Source organism: Balaenoptera acutorostrata, chromosome 2 (genome assembly GCF_949987535.1).
Source record: "Balaenoptera acutorostrata chromosome 2, mBalAcu1.1, whole genome shotgun sequence".
Classification (NCBI taxonomy): domain Eukaryota; kingdom Metazoa; phylum Chordata; class Mammalia; order Artiodactyla; family Balaenopteridae; genus Balaenoptera; species Balaenoptera acutorostrata.
The window spans coordinates 120,170,283-120,196,527 of record NC_080065.1 but is presented as its reverse complement, the minus strand read 5'-3'; the positions used below and the strand labels follow the sequence as shown (position 1 = coordinate 120,196,527).

At 37.7% G+C, this 26,245-nt stretch overlaps 1 protein-coding gene across 3 annotated transcripts in view; it reads left to right on the top strand.

The window, feature by feature from the left end:
• The window catches only part of CDKL3 (cyclin dependent kinase like 3), a 118,841-nt gene that overhangs the window by 45,538 nt on the left and 47,058 nt on the right, over positions 1–26,245 (top strand). For all 3 annotated transcript variants that reach the window (XM_057541211.1, XM_057541212.1, XM_057541213.1), the window contains 2 exons: positions 394–556; positions 1,372–1,469. In XM_057541211.1, the coding sequence (XP_057397194.1) occupies positions 394–556; positions 1,372–1,469 (261 nt within the window). The remainder of the gene's footprint in view (positions 1–393; positions 557–1,371; positions 1,470–26,245) is intronic.

The following is a 26,245-nucleotide window of genomic DNA, read 5'->3' as shown; positions in this document are numbered from 1 at the left end:
TTTGGGTTTTCCCAGTGTCCAGAGCACATCATTTTGTAAATAGAAAAATAAGTTATTAATAAAACGAACTGAAGCAATTTGTCCAAAGTCAAAATGCAATGAATAGGATCAAAAATTAAAAGTTGAGACTGTGGTTCTTATGATCAAGACTATTCTCAGCATATTGAATATGCTAGAAAAAGTTTACTTTATAAAATTTTTATTGGAGTTTGATCTGTTTATATGTTTGATGGTATTCTCTTCTACTTCTTACTTATTAAAATAACCTTGCAAAGATAGTTATTTTTATGCCTATCTTATACCATCCAAATGGCTGGCATTTGTAGGCTTGTCATTCAATAAGCAGTTACATACCTTTCTTCAAATTAACTCTTGTTTATTTGTTTTTTTTAGAGCCAAATGGAGAAGGGTGTGTTTAATGAGCGAACAGGCCAAAGTGACCAAATGGCAAATGGAAACAAAAGGAAGCTGAATTTTTCCAGAACTAACAGGAAAGAATTCCATTTCCCAGAATTGCCTTTCACAATACAGTCAAAGGAGATGAAAGGAATGGAAGGTACATATTTGTTGCATAGCTTTGGAAATCTACAGACTTCATCTTTTACAAGACCTTTTTTGGTAATATAACTTAGATGTTATAATGTGATTTAGGTAGAAAGGAGTATATTGCTATGCAAAATATTTTCAGCTGATGAGAAATTTTTTCCCATAGTCAAATAATGGGTAAGACTTAAAGGAGATAACTTTAAAAAAGGGTTAAGAAAACTTTAAAAAGTAAAATTTTCATTAGCTCATTTTTGTTGGAATGTTAGAACAGTATTTGAGGAAGGTGTTTTTGGTTTAGTATATGACCTGGGGTAAATCAGTTTCCTCTGTTTCTCTGTGATAACTTGCCCATATAATAGGAGGAATGATATGTGTGCTTCAGGCATCCAAGGATTTAGTAGATTAAGATTTATAACATGTACTGAGCTCATAAAATGAAACTCATTTTTTTGCAGTGTTATTATTATGTTTCTTTGAAGAACAGTGACACCTTGTGAAAAGATAATATAAGAGCAAGAAAATAGTACTTGCATAGCTCAAGAGGAATTATCTGATCCACTTAACAGTTATACTCAGAATTTTATAAATAAATGTCCTCTTTATTTAGAGGACAGACTGGTAGACTGTTAGTAAAATTATATAACAAATCATTTATATTTGGCACATCATACCATTACAACTCATGATTTGTTCAGTTCCTTTATAGTAAACTCAGAAACTGACTTTAGTGGATATCAGAATTTCCATTTAAAACTGTTGAAAAGGAAAGTAAAATTTCAAGGTAGGAGTAACAAGTTCTCATTGTTGTATATATTTTTGCAAAAGTTAAACAGATAAAAGTGCTGAAGAGGGTATCAAAGAAAACAGATTCATCTAAAATACCAACTTTACTTAATGCAGATCAATATCAAGAAAAACAAGAGGTAAGACTTTTTTTTAAAAAAAATTTTTATTTATTTATTATTTTTGGCTGTGTTGGGTCTGCATTTCTGTGCGAGGGCTTTCTCTAGTTGCGGTGAGTGGGGGCCACTCTTCATCGCGGTGCGCGGGCCTCTCACTATCGCGGCCTCTCTTGTTGCGGAGCACAGGCTCCAGACGCGCAGGCTCAGTAGTTGTGGCTTACGGGTCCAGTTGCTCCGCGGCATGTGGGATCTTCCCAGACCAGGGCTCGAACCCGTGTCCCCTGCATTGGCAGGCAGATTCTCAACCACTGCGCCACCAGGGAAGCCCAGACTTTTTTATTTATAGCTTTTACTAAGTAATGCTGTTTAGAACCCTTGACTTAGTATATAATTTTAGTTATTACTGTTGGAAAGTCAGATAAAAATTCATAATTGTGTAATCTTTGACCTCTAGAAACAGAACTAAAATTTCCTAGAATAATCAATTACGAAAGTTTTTTAAAGGTTATTTTTTGAGGGTAGTAAATATGAACTCTCATTTGAATGTTGAGTGATTGAATATATGGTACCCAGGGAAAATAGTATGTGTGTTATGTGTACTACCCAGTGGTGGGTAAACCATGCCAGAGGAAAGGAATAATGGTATAAACATAGGATTATACTGGCCACAAGAACATATGTATTTTGTCTTTGGCCTTTTTCTTCCTGTTCTTTTGTCCAATTTACTCCCCCATCTCTGCTCTCTACCTACTGTCCTATTTTCAAAGATTTGCTCTCAGCTATCAGATAATCTTGAATTTTATTTGGGAATCTTGAAGCCATCAACATCTAAATGAATACTCTTTAAAGGTACTCTTTTAAGGGAAAGGGATTATGCTGAGCACCCACTGAATTAAATTATATTGACAGCCTTCGATCCTGTACACCTGTGTGGTCATTAACTTTGCTATCTCAGTTTCTTATTTTCTAAATAAAATTGACTACATTTTTATTCATGATAAAATTAGTACATACTTCCTAAGGAAATTTGAAGAAATTAGAAGATAGAAACTTTGATCTGAAATTATGTAAGAAGGTATTTTAACTAAGTCTATTCAATCTCTGCAACATTCAGGTAAGAGTTATCAGACACTGTTAGATATATTTTCACAGTGACATTTATGCCTTATTCCTGGCCTAGAACTTGTTAACAACTCCACAATCAACTTTTCAGAAAAGAAATATTTTCTAGGTAGAACAAGAAAGGCGTTAATGGTCATCTTTTAGTTTGTTATGAAAAGTAATAAAGTGGCTTTAAACTTTTAAACCTGCGTCACAGCATGTTGAACAGCACACCATTTGCACATTTTTTGAATGATTGGGTGAGTTAGGGCTCTTGAGTTTGGGCAGACTAGTAATGTGCTACATGTGTTTATCCTACTGTCCTATGAGAGCCCCCAGAACTAAAATTACATTTTAATGCAGGAAGAAAGGAACTCTTAAGACAGTTCTGTCATTTTAAAAATACAAAAGTAAGTAGGAAAGGAAAACCCCTTTTTGTACATATGGTGTAGAACTCCTGAAAAGACGATCTTTTTAAGAGTAATGTTGAAACAGTTGTAGTTGTTAGAAATATCCAGAAGTCGTCAGTGATGGTTGTAGTTTATTTGTACTAATCATTAAAATGCAGTTCTGACAAGCGACTGAAATTGCATGTAAGACTGGTTCAAATGCTTTTAATAAATTAATGTCAGAATTAAGAAAATTTCCTAAATTTCGAGTTGGTAGTTTGTTAATTTAGAGCATGAGAGAATATGACATGTTTTAAAACACTAAGATAGGGAATGGCAACTTATTTGTTCTATTCATTGATTTGTTTTTGAATTACCAAATCACATCCAGGCACTTCCCAGTTAATAGTATATACATGAACTGAATAGACTCTGTGACCTAGAGAGAAATTCTAATAACTGCTGATGAGTGAGTTAGGCAAGAGAGAAGAGTCCATAGAAAAGCCACCTTCAGTTTTGTCTCATGATGATAATAAGGAATACTTTGCTAAATAGTCTTCCTGTACCTTATAAAATAACCCCCAGGTGCAAATTATAAGTACTTATCTGTGGCTGTATTTCCTTAGCCAAAGACTCACCATTTCCTCAATTAAGGTCCTGTTTTTATTTACTTTTTAGAATACAGGAAATGCACAAACTGAAAGGAAGAAGAACCTACCAGATGTAGAGTAGAAAATGCAGCAGCTGAAAATTAAGGGAATCCCAGAATCACTGTATGGTTAAAAAAAAATCCTTTTTATTAATATTACATACACAAAAATGCTGACTAGAGAATTCTACAGATATATCGTAAATCCTGTGTAGTTATGTGTATACTCACCTATATTTGTTTTTAAATTTATTAATCTTTAGATTATTCATGTTTTCTTAATTTGAACATTAATTTATAAAAACTTCCTGACTGGTACATCCTAATAAAACTACAGCTTATGTTAAGTCATATAATTTTATTTGATGACCTGTTATCTCAGTCATGTTTGATTAGTGGTCATTCTTAGCTTTGGTTCAGAACTTTATAATTATAGATGGAAAAGTTTCTAAATGTGTAATAAAGTGAGATCCCACTGTCTGGGAGCACCAAACATTTCTGAGCAAACAGATACACTTGATAAGCATGAAACGTGGGTTTGGTTTCACACTGGACGTTCTGGAGCAGTATTTAAACATCATGAAGGTTGTTTAAAAGGATGGAAATTGAGCAAAGCATTGAAGCAGATCTTTTGGCTTGACCAGCATATTTATCATTTAGTAGTTTATATAGAATATATTGTTACATATAATTTAACATTAATACAGGCAAGGTTTTGGCAACATGTATTTACATTCTTATCCCACTTATTGGCTTGGTTTCTAATTTTAGGGTGGAGATGGCCATTGTAAGGGGAAGAATTTGAAGAGGAACAGATTTTTTTTCTGGTAGTGTCTTTTCTTTTAAATCTTAAAAATACAAATTGACAAGTCTTCCCTTTTAATTTTATGTACAATAGAAATGTAACATGAGCTGTTAAGACAGCAATTCGTTGGTATCATCATCCAACTTTGTTTTGTTAGCAAACCATTCACTGTTTTCTTCTTTCTTTCTTCTAAGAATTCTGCTGATGTGATGTCTTGATTTGGAATTAAAAAGTCGTCTCCTCTCTGCCTGCTTCTTTACTTGCTGTGATTACTGAGTAGGTAACACATCCTGTCATATGACACACACCGTATTTATACTGATCTCTGCCCTCTGCTAGTCACATAACCTAAGTGTCAGTTATTTCCTAGAATGCTCAGGCTTCCTGAAGTGAGTTCTCAATGAAATATCTGACATTTTTCTAAAAGCAGTTCATTACTATTACATGATTACATAGCTGACTAACATGTTCTGTTATAATATTTATAACTTATAATATTTATAAAGTATCAGAAAATTATATGGTGTTTAAATATTAATTTTTTTTATCCCTTTCAACAACTGCCAGCACTCTTCCAGTTTCCTAGTTCAGTCTGATAGTGCCTTTTATGTGGTACAAACTTTTTCTATTTATGTATGACCCAGAAGAGGTATACTACCAAAATTCTTGATTGTCATATTTTTCAAAAAACAATAAAGTGGGATTATCTGGTATTTCACAAGCACTCTGCCTGATTTTGTATTTACTAAATAGACATGAAAAACAAAGGAAACATAATTTCCTTTGATAATTTGATAATTTGATAGTTTGATAATTTCTTTTGATAATTTCTTGTGATCTCTTTTCAACTCATTAAAAGGTTGATTAAAATTAACAGCTCAGATTATTATATATGACATATCTTTCTAACAGACTCCCTGTTAGCTTTAGTAACTAATCTCATCCAGGGAAATTAAGAGTTGTTCCTGTGGTGGGTTCAGTAAATATAGGTCTGCCCATTGCCTATTGCATTTATATATTTGTTGATCCTTACATCAAAGGATTGCCCTTTTTTTTCAATTTCTACAAAAATGCCTGCTGGGATTTTGACTGGGATTGTGTTAAAATCTATACATCAATTTGAGGAGAATAGATATTTTAGAAATATTGAGTCTTCCAACCCAGAAGCATGGTATAAACTCTCCATTTATTTACATCTTTAAATTTTTTCTGTAATATTTTGTAGCAGTCTTATACATCATTCATTAAAGTTACTCCTATGTGTCTTAGTTTTTCATGCTATTATAGATGGTATTGTTTTTTAATATCTTCTAGTTGGTTGTTGCTAGTATTACAGAGGTACAATTTGTTTTTATATTGTGATCCTGTATTCTGAGACCTTGCTAAATTAAATTTATTTATTCTAGTAGGTTTCCTTCATTCCTTCATTCCTTCCTTCTTTTTTTTGTCTATTCCTGAGGATTTCCTATATAAGCAATTATAACATCTGCAGATAAAGATAGTTTTACTTCTTTCTTTCCAGTGTTTCTGTGATGTGTGACAATGTTGCACAGAAGTAGTGAGAGTGGGCATTCTTACCTTTTTTCCTATGCCAGAGAGAAAACATTCAGCCTTTTCCATTAAGTGTGATGTTAATTGTAGGTTTTATGTAGACAATTTTTATTAGATTGAAGAAGTTTCCATCTGTTTCTGTTTGTTGAGTGTCCTTACCATGAACAGGTGTTAAATTCTGTTAAATACTTTTCCTGTATGTTCTGAGATGTTTTATGATTTTTCTCGTTTGTTCTGTTAATGTGAATTACATTAATTGATGTTTTAATGTTAAATCAACCCTACATTCCTAGCATTAAGCTCTACTTGATCCTTTTTATGTATTGTATTGAATTTGATTGGTTAATATTTTATTAAGATTTTGACATCTACATTAATGAGGGATTTTAGTCCCTTTTTTTTTCTTGTGTTGTCTTTGCCTGCTTTTGATAATCAGTGTTAAGGTGCTTTATAAAATGAGTTGGGAAGTTTTACCTCCTCTTCTCTTTTCTGAAAGAATTTGTGTAGGATTGATTTTATTTCCTCCTTAAACATTTTTTAGAAATCACCAGTGAGGCCAGCAGGGCCTAAAGTTTCCTTTGTGGAAAGATTTTAAGATGCAACTTCAATTTTCCTTAAATTTATTTAATAAATATGGAGCTATCCAGATTTGCTATTTCTCCTGTGTCAGGTTTTTTGTTTTCTGTTTTTTAAAATATTTATTTATTTAGGCTGTGCTAGGTCTTAGTTGCAGCACACGGGATCTTCATTGAGGCTTGCAGGATCTTTAGTTGTGGCATGCATGTGGGACCTAGTTCCCCAACCAGGAATCGAACCTGGGCCCCCTGCATTGGGAGCTCAGAGTCTTACCCACTGGACCACCAGGGAAGTCCCTCCTGTGTCAATTTTGGTAATTTGCCTCTTTCAAGGAATTTATCCATTCCATCAAAGTTGTTGATTTTTATTGGCGTAACATTGTTTATCATTTGCCCGTGTTATCATTGAAGAGGTGATGTTCCCATTATCATTTCTTGTATTGGTAATTTGTAGGGGTTTGTTGGGGGGTTAGTCTAGCTAGAGGTTTATCAACTTTCCTAATTTTTTTGAAGAACCAACTTTTGGTTTTATTGTTTCTATTGTTTGTTTCTTATTTTATTGATTTATGCTCTTTTCTTTCCTCTATTTATTTTGGGTTTAATTTGCTCTTTGTAATATTGTGATATAATAAGAAATACAAATATTTGGTCTTTGTCCCCTTTTCCTGACACAGAGGTCCCCAAACCTTTATAATTTCCTGACTGATAGGAGTGAGAGGAGCATCTTTGTTATTCATAATAAGCCCCTTTCAACCATACCTGAGTTTATGCTAATGAGGTATTTATGTCTTATATCTTTACTAATTTTCAGTATACTAGTTTATTAATTGCTGAGGGAGGAATATTAAAATCTTCAACTGTAATTATATATTTGCCTCTTTCTCCTTTCAGTTCTAGTAGTAGTTGCTTTCTGCATTTTGAAGCTTTGTTATTGGGTACATATATATTTAGGACTATTATATATCTGATGAAATTGACCTTTATCTGCTGTTCATTGTCTGAAAACAGTTGTTTAATTTATTTTTTCCAGTTTTACCATTGTTTAAGGTAATATCAATACCTATTAATCATGGCTGGAACTAGAAGTTTAGTTAAAGAATTCTGAAAGTGGAGAGATCTAGTCACTATTGTGAATAAGGAGTAACCTTTAGAGTCATTACCAAAAGTTCTAGCTCTACCTTATATAAAATGTCCCTGATTGTCTGTTCTTTTAGTTTAAGACTATCCCTAAGGATATAGATATGGGGACAGGAATTTGTAGGGACTTGCCTGTGCTTTTTGTTGTTCTTATTCTGGTTATCGTAATGATCATTTATTCTGTAAATTCTTTGCCAATAATATGAAAGTTTGAGGTATGAAGTTTGCCAGTAGAACTTCAGCAGTAGACATAGTTAGACAGGTTGGATAGTTTATTGGCTGCTAATACTTGTCAAAAGTTATTAGTTCATAGTGATATTATCTACTGTTCTTCCAAATGACTGTAAACCAACTGGTCTTCTTTCTGGGTCTTCTAGTTTCAAAATTAAGGTGTACAAATCTGTTCTTCTTTTGCCAATGACATTTTAAAGAAGGGTGCTATGTTTGTCTGCCTTCTGATAGGTTTCCCAAATAACAACTATAACTAATAAATTATAACTATTTCTTAGCAATCCTAGGATGAGTGACAATATATTAGACAAGTGTGAATAGACCACACTCTCTCTACATTCCCTTGGTGAGCTCATCCAGATGCATGGCCTTAAATATCATTTATATACTGATGACTCTTAATTCTCTCTCTCTAGCCTGGACTTGACCATGTAACTCCAGACTCAGATTTCCAATTGTCCATTCAATAGCTCTGCTAAAATGTATAATAGGTATCTCAAACTTATCACGTCCCAAATTAAGGTCCTGATCTCTGCCCCACTCTCTGCTACTCCTCCATGTTTCCCCATCTTAGTTAAGGGCAACTCCATTTCTTCCAGTTGCTCAGGAGAAAAATCTTGGAGTAATCCTTGACTTCTCTCTCTCTCTGCATCTCTAACCTATATCCTTCCAGCTCTACTGTTAAAGTATTTCCAGGATTTGACTACTTTTTACCCCTCTACTGCTATTTACAACATTTGTTGCCTGGATTTTGTAGTAGTCTTCTAGTAACTGATCTTCCTACTTTCACGCTTGTTCAACCTTCATTTTCTTATCAACTCACTGGCTGGGTATTCTTTTTTTTTTTTTAATACAACTTTATTGGAGTATCATTGCTTCACAATACTGTGTTAGTTTCTGTTGCACAACAAAGCGAATCAGCCATATGCATACACATGTCCCCATATCCCCTCCCTCTTGAGCCTCCCTCCAGTCCTCCCTATCCCACCCCTCTAGGTCATCGCAAAGCACTGAGCCGATCTCCCTTTGCTATGCTGCTGCTTCCCACCAGCCAACTATTTTATATTTGGTAGTGTATATATGTAGATGCTACTCTCACTTGGCCCCAGCTTCGCCCTCCCACCCTATGTCATCAAGTCCATTCTCTATGTCTACCTCTTTATTCCTGCCCTGCAACTAGGTTCATCAGTACCATTTTTTTCTTTTTTTTTTAGATTCCATATATATGCGTTAGCATATGGTATTTGTTTTTCTCCTTCTGACTTACTTCACTCTGCATGACAAACTCTAGGTCCATCCACCTCACTACAAATAACTCAGTTTCGTTTCTTTTTATGGCTGAGTAAGATTCCATTGTATATATGTGCCACATCTTCTTTATCCATTCATCTGTCAATGGACATTTAGGTTGGTTCCATGTCCTGGCTGTTGTAAATAGTGCTGCAGTGAACATTGTGGTGCATGTCTCTTTTTTAAATTATGGTTTTCTCAGGGTATATGCCCAGTAGTGGGATTGCTGGGTCATATGGTAGTTCTATTTTTAGTTTTTTAAGGAACCTCCATACTGTTTTCCATAGTGGTTGTATCAATTTACATTCCCACCAACAGTGTAGGAGGGTGCCCTTTTCACCACACCCTTTCCAGTATTTATTGTTTCTAGATTTTTTGATAATGGCCATTCTGACCAGCGTGAAGTGATACCTCATTGTAGTTTTGATTTGCATTTCTCTAATAATTAGTGATGTTGAGCAGCTTTTCATGTGTCTCTTGGCCATCTATATGTCTTCCTTGGTGAAATGTCTATTTAGGTCTTCTGCCCATTTTTTAACTGGATTGTTTGTTTTTTTTTTTTTTTTTTTTTTTTTAATTTTATTTATTTATTTATTTATTTATTTATTTATTTATTTATTTATGGCTGTGCTGGGTCTTCGGTTCGTGCGAGGGCTTTCTCTAGTTGCGGCAAGTGGGGGCCACTCTTCATCGCAGTGCGGAGACCGCTCTTCATCGCGGTGCGCGGGCCTTTCACTATCGCGGCCCCTCCCGTTGCGGGGCACAGGCTCCAGACGCGCAGGCTCAGCAGCTGTGGCTCACGGGCCCAGCTGCTCCGTGGCATGTGGGATCTTCCCAGACCAGGGCTCGAACCCGTGTCTCCTGCATTAGCAGGCAGATTCTCAACCACTGCGCCACCAGGGAAGCCCTGTTTGTTTTTTTGATACTCAGCTCCATGAGCTGTTTGTATATTTTGGAGATTAATCCTTTGTCCATTGTTGCATTTGCAAATATTTTCTCCCATTCTGAGGGTTGTCTTTTTGTCTTGTTCATGGTTTCCTTTGCTGTGCAAAAACTTTTAAGTTTAGTTAAGTCCCATTTGTTTATTTTTGTTTTTATTTCTGTTACTCTAGGAGGTGGGTCAAAAAAGATCTTGCTGTGGTTATGTTAAAGTGTGTTTTTCCTATGTTTTCCTCTAAAAGTTTTACAGTGTCTGGTCTTACATTTAGTTCTTTAATCCATTTGGAGTTTATTTTCGTGTATGGTGTTAGGTAGTGTTCTAATTTCATTCTTTTACATGTAGCTGTCTGGTTTTCCCAGCACCAGTTATTGAAGAGGCTGTCTCTTCTCCATTGTATGTTCTTGCCTCCTTTGTCGTAAATTAGGTGCCCATATGTGCGTGGGTTTATCTCTGGGCATTCTATCCTGTACCATTGATCTATATTTCTGTTTTTGTGCCAGTACCATACTGTCTTGATTACTGCAGCTTTATGGTATAGTTTGAAGTTGGGGAGCCTGACTCCTCCAACTCCATTTTTCTTTCTCAAGATTGCTTTGACTATTCGGGGCCTTTTGTGTTTCCGTACAAATTGTAAGATTTTTGTTTGTTTGTTTGTTTTTGGCTGCATTTGGTCTTCGTTGCTGTGCTCAGGCTTTCTCTAGTTGTGGTGAGTGGGGGCTACTCTTCGTTGCAGTGCATGGGCTTCTCATTGGGATGGCTTCTCTTGTTGCGGAGCACAGGCTCTAGGCACACGGGCTTCAGTAGTTGTGGCTCGCAGGCTGTAGAGTGCAGGCTCAGTAGCTGTGGTGCGTGGGCTTAGTTGCTCCGCGCCATCTGGGATCTTCCGGGACCAGGGCTCGAACCCATGTCCCCTGCATTGGCAGGCAGATTCTTAACCACTGCACCACAAGGGAAGCCCACGAATTGTAAGATTTTTTGTTCTAATTCTGTGAAGAATGCCATTGGTAGTTTGATAGGGGTTGCATTGAATCTGTAGATTGCTTTCGGTAGTATAGTCATTTTCACAATATTGATTTTTCCAATCCAAGAACATGGTATATTTCTCCATCTGTTTATGTCATCTTTGATTTCTTTCATCAGTGTTTTATAGTTTTCTGAGTACAAGTCTTTCGCCTCCTTAGGCAGGTTTATTCCTAGGTATTTTATTCTTTTTGTTGCAGTGGTAAATGGGAGTGTTTCCTTAATTTCTCTTTTGGATTTTTCGTTGTTGGTGTATAGGAATGCCAGAGATTTTGGTGCGTTAATTTTGTATCCTGCAACCTTACCAATTCATTGATTAGTTCTAGTAGTTTTCTGGTGGCATCTTTAGGATTTTCAATGTATAGTATCATGTCATCAGCAAATAATGACAGTTTTACTTCTTCTTTTCCAATTTGTATTCCTTTTATTTCTTTTTCTTCTCTGATTGCCGTGGCTAGTACTTCCAAAACTATGTTGAATAAGAGTGATGAGAGTGGACATCCTTGTCTTATTCCTGATCTTAGAGGAAATGCTTTCAGTTTTTCACCATTGAGTATGATGTTTGCTGTGGGTTTGTCATATATGGCCTTTATTATGTTGAGGTAGGTTCCCTCTATGCCCACTTTCTAGAGAGTTTTTATCATAAATGGGTGTTGAATTTTGTCAAAAGCTTTTTCTGCATCTGTTGAGATGATCATATGGTTTTTATTCCTTAATTTGTTAATATGGTGTATCACACTGATTGAATTGCATATATTGAAGAATCCTTGCATCCCTGGGATAAATCTCACTTGATCGTGGTGTATGATCCTTTTAATGCGTTGTTGGATTCTGTTTGCTAGTATTTTGTTGAGGATTTTTGCATCTATGTTCATCAGTGATACTGGTCTATAATTTTCTTTTTTTGTGGCATCTTTTTCTGGTTTTGGTATCAGGGTGATGGTGGCTTCATAGAATGAATTTGGGAGTGTTTCTCCCTCTGCAATTTTTTGGAAGAGTTGGAGAAGGATCGGTGTTAGCTTTTCTCTAAATGTTTGATAGAATTCACCTGTGAAGCCATCTGGTCCCGGACTTTTGTTTCTTGGAAGATTTTTTATTTTATTTTTTTAAATTTATTTATGGCTGTGTTGGGTCTTTGTTTCTGTGCGAGGGCTTTCTCTAGTTGTGGCAAGCAGGGGCCACTCTTCATCATGGTGCGCGGGCCTCTCACTATCGCGGCCTCTCTTGTTGCGGAACACAGGCTCCAGATGCGCAGGTTCAGTAACTGTGGCTCGTGGGCCCAGCTGCTCTGTGGCATGTGGTATCTTCCCAGACCAGGGCTCAAACCCGTGTCCCCTGCGTTGACAGGCAGATTCTCAACCACTGTGCCACCAGAGAAGCCCGAGAAAAACCAAAGAATAAAATATGAAATAATTTTATTGGTGTGGTAGAATGTGCTTCCTATAGCATGCTAATATTCATTGCTCAAGTAGCTGAACAAGGAATGAATAGCAGTCATTCAGCATGGAGTTTAAAGGTGAAGTAGACAAGGTGAACTTACAGTTTGTTAGTGTTTTAATGGAGGAATTGAAACTTAGTTACATTTATAGGTAAAACTGAAGGATGCTTTTTAGGAACAGAATTCAGAGGAATCTCAGATAAGTTAGAAAAATTGTATCTCAAAATTTATAAAGAGACAAGGAAATTCAGGTAAGACAAGTGAAAGGGTAAAAAGAAACAACGCTCTACAAAGTGAGTTACAGTATATGGGTCAGAATTTTAGATTAACCACCTTCAGTCACCACATTTCTGTTTCTTTAGTGACTGCGTGTCAGGAGACCAGGCAAGTCCTAAATTAGTACCCTTAATACTTGCCATAGAGTGAGAAATTGTGTGAGTGTTGTCTCAGTGTTATGAAGGTCTCTCAGTTAACTCTCTTGGCTTAGAATAAGTGAAGTAATGTGCTTGCTTAATTGGATGGTATCGAAAGAATAAACGAAATATATAACTCAAAGAGGTAAATAAAATGAAGTTTGCTTCCGATTGACTTTCAGACTAACTTTGGGTTAAGGTGCTTGCTCTTCACAATTGGCTTTTCATTTAATGGATAGCAGTATAGAGATTGCAGGTATCCAGTGGCTATTACATGGTCTCTGTGCCGCTCTTGCCAAAGGGTAAAGATGATTCTGAAGTTCTCTTTGAAGTCACTTAGTCCTAACCTCCTCCAGAGGGAGCTCAGTGTCCAGCATTTCAGGACCTGGAGCTAGTGTCTGCCCTGATCTAACAGGACTAGCCATTCAGTTCCCTGTTGGACTGAACTAGTATATGAAGATGGGATCCTAATGAGACAGTGCTTTTTGCTCTAAATCAGTGGTTTTTACTCCCTGAGATGAGAACTGTAATAAAAATGCATGCTAGGATTTGGGTTTCCTCAGGTGGATGACTCCAAAGTCTTAGGACCTTTCAAACCAAGCCCTAGATTATTTATATACATTTCAGACAGCATCTCTTGGGCATCTCTGAGTAATTTCTTTGTGGCTACTAATTATTACATTGAACAGTATTATTAAAATGTTTAAAGCATCTGATGCCTCATGAAAAACCTTAAAAACCAGATTTATTATGGAATAATCTGCTATCATTAGTCTTCCTTGGGTTGTTGTTTGATAGATTTGAGTTTAGAAAATTGGTTCCTTTAATGCTGTCCTTTAAACAGAATATCTAGTGGTATCAGAATATTTATTGAAACTATACCTATAAATTTCTGGGGCTTTTTTCTTTTTAAAAATATTTGTTGAATGAATATTCAATTTTTATTAAAAGCCATGTAGTATGGGACTTCCTTGGCTGTCCAGTGGTTGAGATTTCTCCTTCCAGTGCCGGGGGTGAGGTGGTTTGATCCCTGGTCAGGGAGCTGGGATCCCACATGCCTCAGGGCCAAAAAGCCAAAACATAAAACAGAAGCAATATTGTAACAAATTCAGTAAAGACTTTAAAAATAGTCCACATGAAAAATAATCTTTAAAAAAAAGCCACATAGTATATCAGAGTCCAGATTATAATCAGATTGCTTAAATTAGAATCATGGCTTTTACCACTTCTTCACTGGGGAGTATGTGTGTGGTATTTTGTTGCCTCAGTTTTCCTCAGTTGGAAAATGGGGACAAGAATAGCTTATCTCTTAGAGATTTTGTGAGGACTTACTGAGATAAAGTTTAATACACACAGGGCATAGTGAGTTTGTACTGTACTGATCAAATTTAGTTGTCTCCTTCAAAGATGCAGAATTATGGTTTTGTTTGTTTGGCCATGCCCACAGCTTGTGGGATCTTAGTTCCCTGACCAGGGATTGAACCCGGGCCACAGCAGTGAAAGCACAGAGTCCTAACCACTGGACCACCAGGGAATTCCCCAGAATTATGGTCTTTAATCTTAGTTCTTTTGTCCAAGTTGTCCGAGTTTATCCTGACTTCATTCACTTTGGTAATAAATTAGGTCTACAGGTGCCCTTTACTCTTGTTGCATACTGCCTGTGAAATTCTGAGGGGATCTGTGCCTTGGTCTCTATTTGTTTAGATATGAAGTTGGCATGGATGACAAATACATGTCTGCTCTGCATGTATAAAATGTTACATTACTTTTTTTTTAATAAATGTATTTATTTATTTTTGGCTGTGTTGGGTCTTTGTTGCTGTGCTCAGGCTTTCTCTAGTTTTGGTGAGCGGGGGCTACTCTTTGTTGCAGTGTGCGGGCTTCTCATTGTGGTGGCTTCCCTTATTGCAGAGCACGGGCTCTAGGTATGCGGGCTTCAGTAGTTGTGGCTCGTGAGCTCTAGAGCGCAGGCTCAGTAGTTGTGGTGCACGGGCTTAGTTGCTCCGCAGCATGTGGGATCTTCCCGGACCAGGGCTGATGGGATTGCCATTACTTGGTTCTCTGTAGCTACCAAAAGTCATACAGAGAAGTGGGAACGGCAGAGGCAGTGGCAGCTGAATTGGCAGTCAACCAGGTCAAGTTTTGAAATCTGTTGGGTAGATATTCATGTGATGATTAGGAGTCCTGGTTTCAATCCTTTGGCCAAGTGGAGTTGTTATAAGTGGAAGGGGTTACAACTGGTAGCTCAGTAGGTTGCTGCTATGTGGCACTCATTTCCTTTCATTTGGAAGAAGGAACGTAGAGTATAGTCACAGTGATAGGAAGCACCCTGATGCATTTAACACCTTGAAGAATAAAATTAGACTACCGTTTTTTATTGTTTATACTATATATTATATATAAACAAATTTATATGTTTCACATCCTGCTTTATGATGCTAGTTACTTACCTCTTAATTTATATCTTTGTACCTTTACATCCTACCCCCAGTACCTTCATATAATTATGTACCTTGATATGTATGGAACAAATAATTTAAATTCAGAATGACCTTGGTAGTTTGAAGACTTGCTGAAGAATCAATGAATGATGTTAAAAATGATCAGTAAGAATCTGAGGCATGGATGTCACAGAGCAAGCTTGTCATAAGAAGTCTTGGGTTGGCAGTTAGTGGTGTCATGTTGCAGTTCTTTCAAACTTCAGAGCACTCACAATTCTGTGTGCCTTTAGGAGGGCTTAGTTGAAGTTTTTATCAAGTTTCAGCCTTCTCAGATCAAAAGCAATTCTACTTTTTCTTGGCAATACGTGTACTAGATATCTGACTGTATGTGTGTTGGATATCCTGAAAAATTCCAATTATGAAACTTCTCATTAATGGCCAAAAGTTACTGGTGGTTTAGAGCATTGGAGATAAAGTCTAGGGCCTAAGCAAGGTGAGAAGTTGTATTGGAAACTACACATAAAGCTGAGTCCTTAAAAAGTGATACCCTTAGTAAAGAGTGAATTAGACAAAATATACTCCTCAAAGAGTGATTATAGAGAAATTTGTTTGTCTTGTCCTTGGCTCTGGATGGAAAAAAAAATCAAACCAACAACCTTTCCCTGAGAACTCATAACCATCCTTCATACAGGTTTGGTGTCGCATTTCACCTACATGTATGATCCAAAAAACCCAAGATTAGAATGTGGTTTAAAGTGCTACTGCGTAAGTAATGAAACCAGTTACCTGGCAGAAGCAAATACAAATACTCTCTGGAGGAATGCACTTTATGTTTTAAGTTTTAAAAAAAATGTTATTTATTTTGATGTTTGAGTTTTTGTTTTTTGGTTTTCTTGGCTGCGTTGGGTCTTCATTGCTGCACGTGGGCTTTTCTCTAGTTGCAGAGAGTGGGGGCTTCTATTATTGTGGAGCATGGACTCTAGGCACGCGGGTTTAATAGTTGTGGCACATGTGATTAGTTGCTCTGTGGCATGTGGGATCTTCCTGGACCAGGGATCAAACCTGTGTCCCCTGCATTGGCAGGTGGATTCTAACCACTGCACCACCAGGGAAGTCCCAGGAATGTACTTTAAATGAAGGTCTTAAAGAATTTCCACAGATACTTTTACTATGAACATGGGCTCACTATTAAAAATCACAAACACAGGGCTTCCCTGGTGGCGCAGTGGTTGAGAATTTGCCTGCCAATGCAGGGGACGCGGGTTTGAGCCCTGGTCTGGGAAGATCCCACATGCTGCGGAGTGACTGGGCCCGTGAGCCACAATTACTGAGCCTGCGCGTCTGGAGCCTGTGCTCCGCAACAAGAGAGGCCGCGATAGTGAGAGGCCCGTGCACCGCGATGAAGAGTGGCCCCTGCTTGCCACAACTAGAGAAAGCCCTCGCACAGAAACGAAGACCCAACACAGCCAAAAATAAATAAATAAATAAATAAATAAATAAATAAAATCACAAACACATAAAAAATAAGGCAACATGAATGAGAGTTTGCAGAAACAGTAAACAGAAGCAAATCTGCTAAGACTTTATAAATTAAACTAGTCAGATACACACAGAGGCTTATTTACTACATATAAAGAAATAAAGAGAATATTGATTGTATGAATAAAAAAAACAAGAGACTATAAAAAATAACCAGACAGATTTGGAAAAAGAAACAATAGAACATCCATCTAGAAATAAATATATAATATTTGAAATTAGAATCCTAGTGGATTGGTCAAATGTTAATTAGCGCTGAAGAGAGAATTAGTGAACTTTAAAATAGATCTAAAAACTAGGGTGCCTTCCAGCTGCTGGTTGGGGACCCTAATGCCCAAGGACACGGGAGGGACCCCCAAGTGAACTGGTAGGATGTGGGCGGACTGAGGGGGAAGGAGAAGTGGAGACCAGACAGGATCAGCACCCTGAGGCCGGGGAGCTTAGGAGAGGCAGGCAGGAGGGGACCTCTGGGAGGAGCAGGAGAGGAGGGCGTTTGCCCTGCCACTCGAGCCCAGGAAGCCTGCTGGGCTCCCAGGTGAGGTCCCCCGCCCTCTGACACCAGGGGTGGGGGGCATACCTGGCCCCTTCTGTTGAGCCTAGGCCCCACCCCCACAGCCACTGGGGCTTTTTCCAGCCCTGTGGGTCCTGAGCATTGGCTCCGCCCACCACCCAAACCTCACCTTTTCTTAGGCCCCGCCCTCCACAACCAAGACCTTTCCCCCCTTTTCTTTTTCTTTTCCCCCCTCCTCTTTTTTACTATTGTGGTACTGTTGTACCTTCCAGTTGTTGATTCATCTACGTTTTTATTTTTACATTCTTTCTAACATATCTGTTAGTTTCCTAGTCTAATTTTATTTTTTACTTTGTTATTGTCTTTTTTGTTTTTTGTCACCCCACACAGCTTGTGGGATCTTGGTTCGTGAGCCAGGGGTTGGGCCGAAGCTCCTGCAGTGGGAGTGCCAAGTCCAAACCACTGGACTGACAGAGAACCTCAGACCCCAGGGAATGTTCATTGGAGTGAGGTCTCACAGAGATCCTCATCTCAGCACCAAAACCCAGCTCTACCCAACAGCCTACACACTCCAGTGTTGGAAGCCTCAGGCCAAACAACCAGTAAGACAGGAACACAATCCCACTCATAAAAATCTTTAAAAATTAAAAAAAATAATAAATGAGACGGCAAAAAAAATATGCTACAGATGAAGGAGCAAGGTAAAACCTACAAGACCAAATAAATGAAGAGGAAATAGGCAATCTACCTGAAAAAGAATTCAGAGTAATCATAGTAGAGATGATCCAGAATCTTAGAAATAGAATGGAGGCACGGATTGAGAAGATACAAGAAATGTTTAACAGAGATCTAGAAGAACTCACGAACAAACAGATGAACAACACAATAACTGAACTGAAATGAAAAATACACTAGAAGGAATCAATAACAGAATAACGGAGGCAGAAGAACGAATAAGTGAACTGGAAGAAAAAATGGTGGAAATAACTGCTGAGGAGCAGAATAAAGAAAAAAGAATGAAAAGAATTGAAGACAATCTCAGAGACCTCTGGGACAACACTAAACGCACCAACATTCGAATTATAGGGATCCCAGAAGAAGAAGGGACAAAGGGTCTGAGAAAATATTTGAAAAGATTATAGTGGAAAGCTTCCCTAACATGAGAAAGGAAATAGTCACCTGAGTCCAGGAAGCACAGAGAGTCCCATATAGGATAAACCCAAGGAAAAACACACCAAGACAACTATTAATCAAACTAACAAAAATTAAATTCAAAGAAAAAGTATTAAAAGCAGCAAGGGAAAAACAGAAAATAACATACAAAGGAATCCCCATAAGGTTATCAGCTGATTTTTCAGCAGAAACTCTGCAGGCCAGAAAGGAGTGGCAGGATATACTTAAGGTGATGAAAGAGAAAAACCTATAACCAGCAAAGATCTCATTCGTATTTGATGGAGAGATCAAAAGCTTTTCAGATAAGCAAAAGCTAAGAGAATTCAGCACCACCAAACCAGCTTTACAACAAATGCTAAAGAAACTTCTCTAAGCAGGAAACACAAGCGACAAAAAAGACCCACAAAAACAAACCCAAAACAATTAAGAAAATGTAATAGGAACATATATATCGATAATAAACTTGAATGTAAATGGATTAAATACCCCAACGAAAAGACACAGACTGGCTGAATGTATACAAAAAATAAGACCCATATATATCCTGTCTACAAGAGACCCACTTCAGACCTAGGGACACATACAGACTGACAGTGAAGAGATGGAAAAAGATATTCCATGCAAATGGAAATCAAAAGAAAGCTGGAGTAGCAATACTTGTATCAGATAAAATAGACTTTAAAATAAAGACTGTTACAAGAGATAAGGAGGGACACTACATACTGATCAAGGGATCAATCCAAGAAGGTATAACAATTATAAATGTTTATGCACCAAACATGGGAGCACTTCAATACATAAGGCAAATGCTAACAGCTATAAAAGAGGAAATCGACAGTAACACAATAATAGTGGGGGACTTTAACACCTCACTTATACCAATGGGCAGATCATCCAGACAGAAAATTAATAAGCTTTAAATGACACAATAGACCAGATAGATCTATTTGATATTTATAGAACATTCCACCCCAAAGTGGCAGAATACACTTCTTCTCAAGTGCACACAGAACATTCTCCAGGATAGATCACATCTTGGGTCACAAATCAAGCCTTGGAAAACTTTAGAAAATTGAAATCGTATCAAGTATCTTTTCTGACTACAATGCTATGAGATTGGAAATCAATTACAGGAAAAAAACCTGTAAAAAACCACAAATACATGGAGGCTAAACAGTGTGCTACTAAATAACCAAGAGATCACTGAAGAAATCAAAGAAGAAATAAAAAATACATAGAAACAAATGACAATGAAAACACGGTGACCCAAAACCTATGGGACGCAGCAAAAGCAGTTCTAAGAGGGAATTTTATAGCAATTCAATCTCACCTCAAGAAGCAAGAAAAAATCTCAAATAAACAACCTAACCCTACACTTAAAACAACTAGAGAAAGAAGAACAAAGAAAACCCAAAGTCAGTAGAAGGAAAGAATCATAAAGATCAGAGCAGAAATAAATGAAATAGAAACAAAGGAAACAATAGCAAAGATCAATAAAACTAAAAGCTGGTTCTTTGAGAAGATAAAAAAAAATTGATAAACCCATACCCAGACTCATCAAGAAAAAAAGGGAGAGTATGCAAATCAATAAAATTAGAAATGAAAAAGGAGAAATCACAACTGACACTGCAGAAATACAAAGGATTATAAGAGACCACTACAAACAACTATATGCCAATAAAATGGACAACCACGAAGAAATGGACAAATTCTTGGAAAGGTACAATTTTCCAAGACTGAACCAGGAAGAATTAGAAAATATAAACAGACCTATCACAAGTAATGAAATTGAAACCATAATTAAAAATCTTCCAAGAAACAAAAGTCCAGGACCAGATAGCTTCACAGGTGAATTCTATCAAACATTTAGAGAAGAGCTAACACTGATCCTTCTCCAACTCTTCCAAAAAATTGCAGAGGGAGAAACACTCCCAAATTCATTCTATGAAGCCACCGTCACCCTGATACCAAAACCAGAAAAAGATACCACAAAAAAAGAGAAGTATAGACCAGTATCACTGATGAACATAGATGCAAAAATCCTCAACAAAATACTAGCAAACAGAATCCAACAACGCATTAAAAGGGTCATACACCATGATCAAGTGAGATTTATCCCAGGGATGCAAGGATTCTTCAATATAGGCAAATTAGTGTGATAAACCACATTAACAAATTAAGCAATAAAAACCATATGATCATCTCAATAGATGCAGAAAAAGCTTTTGACAAAATTCAACACCCATTTATGATAAAAACTCTCCAGAAAATGGGCATAGAGGGAACCTACCTCAACATAATAAAGACCATATATGACAAACCCACAGCAAACATCATACTCAATGGTGAAAAACTGAAAGCATTTCCTCTAAGATCAGGAACAAGACAAGGATGTCCACTCTCGCCACTCTTATTCAACATAGTTTTGGAAGTCCTAGCCACGGCAATCAGAGAAGAAAAAGAAATAAAAGGAATACAAATTGAAAAAGAAGAAGTAAAACTGTCACTGTTTGCTGATGAGATGATACTATTCATAGAAAATCTGAAAAATGCCACCAGAAAACTACTAGAACTAATAAGTGAATTTGGTAAGGTTGCAGGATGCAAAATAAATGCACCGAAATCTCTGGCATACACCAACAACGAAAAATCCGAAAGAGAAATTAAGGAAACACTCCCATTTACCACTGCAACAAAAAGAATAAAATACCTAGGAATAAACCTGCCTAAGGAGGCGAAAGACTTGTACTCATAAAACTATAAAACACTGATGAAAGAAATCAAAGATGACATAAACAGATGGAGAAATACACCATGTTCTTGGATTGCAAAAATCAATATTGTGAAAATGACTATACTACTGAAAGCAATCTACAGATTCAATGCAATCCCTATCAAACTACCAGTGGCATTCTTCACAGAATTAGAACAAAAAATTTTACAATTCATATGGAAACACAAAAAACCCCAAATAGCCAAAGAAGTCTTGAGAAAAAAAAAATGGAGCTGGAAGAATCAGGCTCCTTGACTTCAAACTATACCACAAAGCTACACTAATCAAGACAGTATGGTACTGGCACAAAAACAGAAATATAGATCAATGGTACAGGATAGAATGCCCAGAGATAAACCCACACACATATGGACACCTAATTTATGACAGAGGAGGCAAGAACATACAATGGAGAAAAGACTGCCTCTTCAATAAGTGGTGCTGGGAAAACTGTACAGCTACATGTAAAAGAATGAAATTAGAACACTACCTAACACCATACACAAAAATAAACTCCAAATGGATTAAAGACCTAAATGTAAGACCAGACACTATAAAACTTTTAGAGGAAAACGTAGGAAAAACACTTTTTGACATAAACCACAGCAAGATCTTTTTTGACCCACCTCCTAGAGTAATGGAAATAAAAACATGGGACTTAATTAAACTTAAAAGCTTTTGCACAGCAAAGGAAACCATAAACAAGATGAAAAGACAACCTTCAGAATGGGAGAAAATATTTGCAAATGCAACAATGGACAAAGGATTAATCTCCAAAATATACAAACAGCTCATGGAGCTCAATATCAAAAAAACAAACAATCCAATTATAAAATGGGTGGGGCTTCCCTGGTGGCGCAGTGGGTAAGAATCCACCTGCCAGTGCAGAGGACATGGGTTCAAGCCCTCGTCTGGGAAGATCCCACATGCCATGGAGCAACTAAGCCCGTGTGCCACAACTACTGAGCCCACACCCTAGAGCCCGTGCTCCACAACAAGATAAGCCACTGCAATGAGAAGCCCATGCACCGCAACGAAAAGTAGCCCCTGCTCACCGCAACTAGAGAAAGCCTAACACAGGAATGAAATACCCAAAGCAGCCCAAAAAAAATTAAAAAAAAAAAAAGGGCCGGAGACCTAAATAGACATTTCACCGAGGAAGACATACAGATGGCCAATAGGCACGTGAAAGGATGCTCAACAGCACTAATTATTAGAGAAATGCAAATCAAAACTACAATGAGGTATCACCTCACGCTGGTCAGAATGGCCATTATCAAAAAATCTAGAAATAATAAATGCTGGAAAGGGTGTGGTGAAAAGGGAACCCTCCCGCACTGTTGGTGGGAATGTAAATTGATACAGCCACTATGGAAAACAGTATGGAGGTTCCTTAAAAAACTAAAAATAGAACTACCACATGACCCAGCAATCCCACTACTGGATGTATACCCTGCAAAAACCATAATTCAAAAAGAGACATGTACCACAATGTTCATTCCAGCACTATTTATGATAATAGCCAGGACATGGAACCAACCTAAATGTCCATTGACAGATGAATGGATAAAGAAGATGTGGGACATATATACAATGGAATCTTACTCAGCCATAAAAAGAAACGAAATTGAGTTATTTGTAGTGAGGTGGATGGACCTCACTCTCTGGCTGTCATACAGGGAGAAGTAAGTAAGAAAGAGAAAAACAAATACCGTATGCTAACACATATACATGGAATCTTAAAAAAAAAATAATACTGATGAACCTAGTTGCAGGGCAGGAATAAAGATGAAGACATAGAGAATGGATGTGAGGACACGGGGTGGGAGGGGGAAGCTGGGGTGAAGTGAGAGTAGCGTTGACATATATACACTACCAAATGTAAAATAGTTAGCTAGTGGGAAGCAGCAGCATAGCACAGGGAGATCAGCTCGGTGCTTTGTGATGACCTAGAGGGGTGGGATAGGGAGGATAGGAGGGAGGCTCAGGAGGGAGGGCATATGGGGACATGTGTATACATATGGCTGATTCACTTTGGTGTACAACAGAAACTAACACAGTATTGTGAAGCAATTATACTCCAATAAAGATCTATTAAAAAATAATAAAATAGATCTAAAGAAACTACCCAGTGTATAGCCTAGAAAGACAAAGAGGTAGAAAAGATAAAATAGAAGTTAAGAGACATGGATGAAGTATGAGAAGATCTAACATAATACTAATCAGAATTCCAAAAGGAAGAAATAGAAAGAATGAGGAAATGCAATATTCAAAGAAATAATAGCTGATAATTTTTCCAGAATTGATTTAAAAAAACCAAGAATCCTCAGATTCAGGAATCCCAGTGAATCCAAGAATAACTAAAATGAAACCCACTCTCAGATACATCATCATGAAAGTGCAGAACACCAAAGAAGTGAAAAAAGATTAAAAGTAGTCAAAGACTGATAACTGCAAATGAATGATGGGTAATGACAGCAACTTCTCAACAGCACAGTGAAAGTCAGGAGACAGTTGGAATAATATTTTGTAAGGATGGAGAGAAAATAGCTGTAAACTTGGAATACTGAAGCAGATTATTAATAGTTATCTCCAAATATCTGTTCTTTGCTTCTTCTTTTGTAATAAAATCCCTGATTTTTAACTGAGCACATGAATGATGCCTGGAATAAAATCTACTTTTCCCAGCTTTCCTTACAGTTAGCGCTATCAGAGAAGTAGTGAAAGTGGTAATTTGTATTAAACTCTAACAAGTCAAAGGTTTTGCTTTATTGCTGCCAACTTCTGAGATAATAGAAAAAAATATGAAACAACTGTCTTGGACACTGGGCAACAGGCAGCCCAGGACATTGATCTCTGAGAGAAGAAAAATGAGTGAAGCAATCATTATGATCACACAGGCTTTCTACAATTTCTGGATCACTAAACAGGGAGGTGGTGATTCACTGATAGCCTGGCACATTTGGTGAGTTTATGCGGTAGGGATATAAGCTTGGGGAGGTCAAGGTGGCTAGAGTTTGCAACGCAGAATACAAGAGAAGAGAAAGCTATGTAGAGAAGGAACTTAGAAATCTGCATGGCTTCCCCTCCAATCTTTGGCTGAGTAGTAATTTGTGCATGTGTTGCAGCCATCATAATGCACCTCCCAGAGCTCCAACTGCAGGGAGTGTAATTTAAATTAAACCAAAAGAATAAGAAAAATTAGCTAGGGGCTTCTCTGGTGGTGCAGTCGTTAAGAATCACCTGCCAATGTAGGGGACACGGGTTCAAGCCCTGGTCCGGGAAGATCCCACATGCTGCAGAGCAACAAAGCCTGTGCGCCACAACTTCTGAGCCCGTGTGCCTAGAGCCCATGCTCCACAACAAGAGAAGCTACCACAATGAGACGCTCGAGCACCGCAACAAAGAGTAGCCCCCGCTCGCTGCAACTAGAGAAAGCCTGTGTGCAGCAACAAAGACCCAATGCAGCCCAAAATAAATAAATAAAACAAATAAATTTTTTTAAAAATGGACTTGATCTTTAAAAAAGAAGAAAAGAAACAAGAAAAATTAGCTAGCTTACCAGGAGGATTCAGGAAAATATCCCTGGAATTAGATTTTTGGGTGTTTGATCAAGGTGACTGGAATATAAGCCTAGATAAGCAAGAATTCATTGACTTGAGGGAACCTTCTCAGGACACGAGATTTAACACCCTAGCAAGGACCTTAGGCGTTATAGAAAATACACTGCTGTGCTTGCTCTTAAGCCTGGGGAAAACTATGGCCAACACTCAGGGGAGTAGAAATGCCTGAATTGCCCTTACAGTGACAAAGGAAGAAATAAATAGACTGAGGGAAGTGGGCATGCTAGAATAAATGTATTATATAAGACCAGAAGACAACCAGAGAGTAATGTTCCATAGGAGGACCCAGGGGACCCGTCATTCACCAAGTCCATTAAGAATACCCTGGTGATAAATCACCTATACTTCAATTAAAAAAAAAAAAAAAGAATACCCTAGTGAAAGGAAGTGCAAGACTTGTATATTGAAACCTACAGCAAAGAGACTAATGCTGAGCCCCTGGCATGGCATTATTCTTTGAGGAGACTAACTGGCTGCTTGGTGGCAAGTCAAATATATCAGGCTCTTTCCATCCTTGAAGAGCTAAGGTTTCATCCTCACTGAGATAGATACCCATTCTGAATATGGCTATGCTTTCCTGCCTGCAGATTCTTAGTAGCCTGGAACTTACAGAAAACCTGATCCACAAGCATGGAAATACACACAGCATAGTATCCAACCACTTCACATTGAAGGTGTGGGTGTGGTCCTGTAACCATCATAGAACACTGGATGCTTTATAAGGTGCAGCTGAAGTGACACCTCAGAGGCAATCTTATAAAAGGATGATATGCCATTCTTCAGGATGCAGAATATGTGTTAAATCAGAGGCATTTTATAGTGTGCTGTATCCCTAGTAGGAATAATAGGGTGCTAGATCCCCATGGATTTGGGGACCAAGGCATGGAAGGAGGATTAGTTCCATTTAACATCACTCCTAATGACCTACTTTGGGATTTTGTACTTTCCATCCCTGCAACCCAGGGCTTTGGCAGAATTGGAGTTCCTGGTCTCCAAAAGGGGCACACTCTTGCTAGAGGCCACAGCAAGAGTCCCACTGAACTAAAAATTTGAGTTGTCACCATGGAATTTTGGATTCCTTGTGCCCATGGCAAGCAAGAAGAGGAGTCACCATATTGGTAGGGGTAATTGGCCCTGAGCAGCAGGAGGTAGGATTACTGTTACATGAAGGGGGCAAGGTGGGATATGTGTTAAACCC